This window comes from Aegilops tauschii, chromosome 3 (assembly GCF_002575655.3).
Source record: "Aegilops tauschii subsp. strangulata cultivar AL8/78 chromosome 3, Aet v6.0, whole genome shotgun sequence".
Classification (NCBI taxonomy): domain Eukaryota; kingdom Viridiplantae; phylum Streptophyta; class Magnoliopsida; order Poales; family Poaceae; genus Aegilops; species Aegilops tauschii.
The window spans coordinates 545,659,496-545,665,578 of NC_053037.3; the positions used below are offsets into that span (position 1 = coordinate 545,659,496).

General features: G+C 47.6%; 1 protein-coding gene across 1 annotated transcript; it reads left to right on the plus strand.

Annotated features, from left to right (window-relative positions):
- Nucleotides 1–3,694: 3,694 nt before the first annotated feature.
- Nucleotides 3,695–5,261, plus strand: LOC109778643 (uncharacterized protein At4g15970-like). Its single transcript, XM_073495976.1, has one exon. The coding sequence runs from the start codon at nt 3,748–3,750 to the stop codon at nt 4,834–4,836; it is 1,089 nt and encodes a 362-aa protein (XP_073352077.1). The 5' UTR covers nt 3,695–3,747; the 3' UTR covers nt 4,837–5,261.
- The last annotated feature ends 822 nt before the right edge of the window (nt 5,262–6,083 follow it).

Consider the following 6,083-nt stretch of genomic DNA (forward strand, 5'->3'; position numbering starts at 1 on the left):
GTGGAGAGGGCGGCGGCGGGCGAACATTGTCCGGCCGGAGCGGACGCGTCCGGCGCGGCGCGGAGGGAGAGGGTTAGGGTTCGTGTGTGATTTCGTTTTTGGGATGCCCACATATAAATAGGTAGAGGGAGTTAGGAGGCTCCAAATAAGGTGCGGTTTTCGCCCACGCGATCGTGATCGAACGACCTAGAGCATGGAAGAGAGTTTGGTGGGTTTTGGGCTGGTTTTAGAGGGGGTTTTTGCTGGACACTCAAATGGACTTTGCGGATGCCCGGTTAACCATTGGAGTACCAAACGACCTCCGAATGGAACGAAACTTGACCGGCAGTCTCCGGGTGATATATTAAAGCCACTTGACAAGCCTCGGTCCATTCCGAGAAAGTTTGACACACGCACACGAAAGAAAACAAGAGGGGTGCACCGGAGGAGATAGGAGCGCCGGATTGCAAAACGGACAACGGGGAAAATGCTCGGATGCAAGAGACGAACACGTATGCAAATGCAATGCACATGATGGCATGATATGAAATGCAGATGATGACATGGCAAAGTGTAACACGCAAGCAAATGACATGGCAACGACAGCGAATAACTGGCAGACACCTGGCGCAACGGATCCGGGGCGTTACAAGTGGTGTCCTTGAAAAACGGATGGAGTGGAGGGCTGGACGAAGGATTGAAGTGAAACAGTTTTTTACAGGAGAGGAAACTCTTCTTTTAGGTAGTAGAGATCGATAGAGATAAGAGATACGTTAGTTTGTGATTTACCTGCTCATAATATGCGATTGTGTAAATAAATGTACATCAAATTATGCCCGTGATTTACCTTATATTTTGACCAGAAGTTATTTACCTGCTTATAGTATGCGATTGTGTAAATAAATGTTCATTAAATTTTGCCTGTGATTTATCTTATATTTTGATCAGAAGTTTGGTAAGTAAACTAAATTGGAATTGGTTTAGAAGGTAAGTAAACTGAGGTGAAGGTTGAACGAAGGGTTGTGGGAATAAAGGTGAAACGGGAAGCTTAATTTCTTTTTAAGTAGTAGAGATTTACCTTATCTTTTGATCAGAAGTAATTTACCTGTCTATAGTATGCGATTGTGTAAATAAATGTTTATTAAATTTTGTCTTTTGATCAGAAATTTGGTAAGTAAATGAAAGTGAAATTGGTTCAAAAGGTAAGTAAACTAAGGTGATTGATTACTATATGGGGAAGGTTGGACGAAGGGGTGGCGGGAAGAAGGGTGAAACGGGAACCTTATGTTCTTTTTAAGTAGTAGAGATTAACGTCGCACTTTAAGTTGACTAGACTTGAACTTTGCTATCATACCTTAATCCTTCTAGCTCAAGGCTCAAGAATTATTGTCTTCAAGTATGGCCTCACAAACATCTATTTGATGTGTTTTACTACCTACATATATCAAAAAGAGCAGAACTGACAAGGAATAAATGTTTCACTCTGTTTGGATTCAAGAACCTTGCCCTCGTGTGCCATGCCGCCATAACGATACATCACCGACCTGCTCCACAATCTCAAAATTTTGGAGCATCACTTAGGAATAAAATGTAAACATGAAATATTTGAAATGCCCCTATGATCCTAGAATCGAGGTAGGGTTAGTTTTGTAAATGTTTTTCTTGAGGCTATAAATAAGGCACTCGGTAGGGATGAGAGGAAATTCTTCATTTCAAAAAGCCTAAACCTCTTGGTTACCTCCGTCCACCCCCCCCCCCTCCCACACACACAAGCGGCATGGTAGGAAGGCAGAAGTGTGCATCTAATCTTGGGCACTTGCGGTGGTGATCCCAATACCACGATATAACAATCAACTTCAGTATGGAGCTCGCCAATCGGAAGTGGTCCCCGGCAGACATGGTGGAAGCATCTCCATGGAAAGACAACCATCACGCCAAGTGGTGACCACTCCCGGCTTACGAGCAGGAGTGAGGGGATGGCTTCTATCCACAGGGACCGAGTTTTCCATGGTGGAACTCCAAGTTTAAAGGGTTATCAACGGGTTGGAAGACGAGAAAAGACCAACAAGGTAACCATGGGTTAGAAGGAGGAAAGTGATGATCCTTCTCTTTGTCCCGCTATCATCTGCGACCACCAAGCATGTCTGAGAGTTGGTGGTGGTGGGCAGGGGGGCCACCGGCGGCGGAATTACCCTACACCCATCTTGTTTGGTAAGCTCCCCATCTAGATCCTCACGTTGCAACGCCTACATATTTAGAAGGTAATAATTACTAGTATTAATCATCCATATATTTCCAAATATCCACGTTCAATGTAATCAATTTTTTGAGTGGAATGTAACTAGTACATTCTTTTGAGGGGAATGTAACTAATATATGCCTGCGGAGGAGGGGTGTGGACTATGGAGGATCTGGTAGCACATCACGACAATGTGTGGGGCCCGACAAGAGGCCCGAGAGTCCATGCCCGTTCTGTTGAAATAATTTGTATTAGTATGAGAGAAGAAATGCTTGTGCAGCTTAATGTTAATTTTTAACTTAATTTAAGAAGAAAATATCACTAAAAATGTTTTTTTTTATGATGATTTTCATGTAAAGAAACGAAGGTGCGTGGACAACTAATAGTACTCCCTCCATTTTTTTACTCTGCACACACGATTTGTCTTTAGTCAAACTTCATGAAGTTTGATAAAGTTTATAGAAAAAATATCATTCACAATATCAAATAAATATCATTGGATGCATCATGGAATAATTTTCATAGTATATATCTTTAGTAGTGTAGATGTTGATATTTTTAATATCAATTTTATCTAACTTTGCGAAGTTTGATTTCAGACAAATCTTATATGCAGTAAAAAAATAGGGAGAGTTTGGTAAAAAAAATCATTGGGGTCACGGACCCATATATGGATTCCCACCATGAGTCCAGAATGTAGGGCTCATTCGGTACGAAGGAAACTAAAACGTAGGAATTAGTAGTACAGACATTTGATAGGATGAATGGAAGCGTAGAACCGTTGTCATTGTCAAAGAGCAGCCCAGGAAAGAGGCGCCAAAGAGGGAAACGTTGCCCTTTAGGTTGACTAGACTTTGAACTTTGTTGTCAAGCTTCTTCAATGCTTCTACCTCAAGGCTCCGCGACTTTTGTCTTCCAGGCTCTGGCCGGCCGGTCGCTAATTATTTGACTATACGCAGCCAATTTGACGGTTCCGTCTGAGAAAGATCAAAGCACGAAACTCCGGACGAGGATCCCCGCTGTGGCCTAGCCTACCTTTGAGTCACTGACATATGGATCCCACATGACATGGGGCCCACCTATCAGTGACTCAAAGACAGGGTATGGCAGGGATCGTAAAGTCAGAGGATCCACGTCCCGAAACTCCATGCTAGCATACGTTCCTCCGATGTTCCTCCTCGTTGAAAAGTTTTACCACTCCTCCTACAAACCTTGTGGCGTGTGCCGTTGTTTTACCGAATCACGACTAAGACACATGTTGACACAGAGGGCCGAATCCTACGTCGGATCGAAACATGAAGACTAGTTATTTCGCACGCACACATCAGGCTGCACATATAGTCGTCGATCGTTTTGAACTTTGAAGCGATCAACACGCGTGTCCGTCCTGCGTAGCCGAGAGAGGTCTCCTTTTAAAGCACCGGCAGATCGACGGCGGCACGCAGTTTCCATTTGTGTCTGCTGCCACAACGTACTACGTACCCCTGTCGATTACGTACTTACTTGGTGGTGGTGGTGGACAACTGGACATGATGTGCAGCCCGAGAAAGCAGCACGGCGGTGGCGGCGGCAGCCACTCGGCCTCGTTCCTCCTCGGGGCTCTCCTCCCCACGCTCCTGCTCTTCTTCCTCGCCTCCGACCGGGTCGGCGAGCAGCTGGCTAGCATATCCACCTACACCTTGGGGAATAACAATGGATCGTCATCAGCTCATGAGCAGATGACCCATGATGCCAACCTCACGGACACGGAGAGGGTATTCCCTGGGCTGGCGGAGCTGCTGCCGAGGGTGGCCACGGACGACGGGACAGTGATCATCACGTCGGTGAACGAGGCGTGGTCGCGGCCGGGGTCCCTCCTGGACCTCTTCCGCGCGGGGTTCAGGAACGGCGAGGGGATCGCGCACCTCCTCAACCACACCCTCATCGTGGCCGTCGACCCCGGCGCGCTGGCGCACTGCGAGGCGGTGCACCCGCACTGCTACCTCCTGGAGGTGACCTCCGCCAACGTCAGATCCGCCAACCGCTTTATGAGCAAGAGCTACTTCGAGCTGGTGTGGGCCAAGCTGGAGCTCCAGCAGCGCGTCCTCCAGCTCGGCTACAGCTACCTCTTCACGGACGTGGACATCATGTGGCTGCGCAACCCGTTCCGGCACATCAGCCTCTACGCCGACATGGCCGTCTCCACCGACCGGTTCAACGGCGACGCGGAGGCCCTGACGAACGCGCCCAACACGGGGTTTTACTACGTCAAGTCCACCAACCGCACGGTGGAGATGGTGAGGCGGTGGCGGGCGGCGAGGTCGCGGTTCCCGCCGACCCACGACCAGGCGGTGTTCGACGAGATCAAGGGCGAGCTGGCGGGCGGCGAGCTGCGGATCAGGTTCGTGTTCCTGGAGACGGCGCTCTTCGACGGCTTCTGCCAGCTCCACGGCGAGATGGACCGGGTGTGCACCATGCACGCCAACTGCTGCATCGGACTCGAGAACAAGGTGCATGACCTCACCAACATGGCCGCCGACTGGAAGAACTACACGAGCCTAGCGCCGGCGGAGAGAAGGGGCAGCGGGCGTAGGTGGACGGCCCCCGACCAGTGCGAGGACTCCATGAGGCAGCGCTGACCAAGTCCGGCCGTGTGCATGCATGCACACACGGTTAAGCTTATTTGGAGCTGTGTGCGGGACTGGCTTCATGTGTCCTGGCCCTGCCTCCTTTGCTGAGTTACGCAGCCTGGCATCCAACCTTTCCGGTGTTTCTAGACGGATCTTTTGGGTGGGCTTGGGGGCTTTATGCTGGTCTGTGTGGACTACTAGGAACTAATTTACTATCGAGCACGTGTTTCCGGCTAAACCGGCTGACTGCTTATTTAAATCGTATGCTTTCCTGCAGCAGTGGAAATCATTGATTAAAGCGGACGGGCGCTATCTATGCTGATCGACAAAATCCGGACCACGGCATCTCAGTTATGCAGACAAGAGCACGATGATTGAGGGATTCTTTTGGGCCTGAGTCTTTAGCTTAGTTGGTTTCTTCTATTCCGGCCTGCGTGCCGTGTACTGGTGTGGGTGCCATGTACCATGACTTTATTCGCGTTGTACTGCCCAACGTTGGGGCCTGGGTTGTTTGATACGTTCTGGTGTTGTTTTTGCTACCTGCCTCATGGCTTTATCTATAAAGTCGGGCATATGCCTTTTCTCTAAATAAGCAGTAGAGTAGTACTGCAAATCAGCCTCGTAAGAAAATCGATCAACTATTGTGGGATTTGACTAGATCTAAGAGGATGTGCAAAAGGACTTGTCTCGACGGAATCAGAACCAATAAACTGAGTAGAGCGAAGGAGGAATACAACATTAACTAGTGACCAATGATTTAATTATAGCAAGAAACACATAAAATCTTTTAAATGCTTAGAGAATATTTGAGTCTAATGCCGAATATTTCCCCAATAATGTGTGTAATTTTTTCCAGGAAACTATATCCAGCGTTAAATGCTCAATAATCACATCATCCTACTGTAGTAGTGGTAGTACTCCCTCCGTTCGGAATTACTTGTCATAAAAATGAATATATCTACAACTAAAATACATCTAGATACATTCATTTCTTAAACGAGTAGTACCCAAAATTAGAGAGACATTCTTATCTTAGAGGTAAATTCGGGTCTGGCTATATGTCAATCGCCTGGGAAAAACATATAGGGTCAGCCGAGAAGATCGAGAAGTGAATTTACCTGCCTTGTGAGATCTAGGCATCTAGCCCAGACCATCGCCGTCCAGCCGAGAAGATCGAGAAGTGAATTTGTACTGGGATATTTCCTTTTGCTCCTACGTGCATATGCACCCATTGTCAAAATACATATTTTGAAAAG

Excerpts from the sequence above, each read along its gene's own strand:
- LOC109778643 (XM_073495976.1), top strand. The coding sequence starts at position 3,748 with ATGATGTGCAGCCCGAGAAAGCAGCACGGCGGTGGCGGCGGCAGCCAC.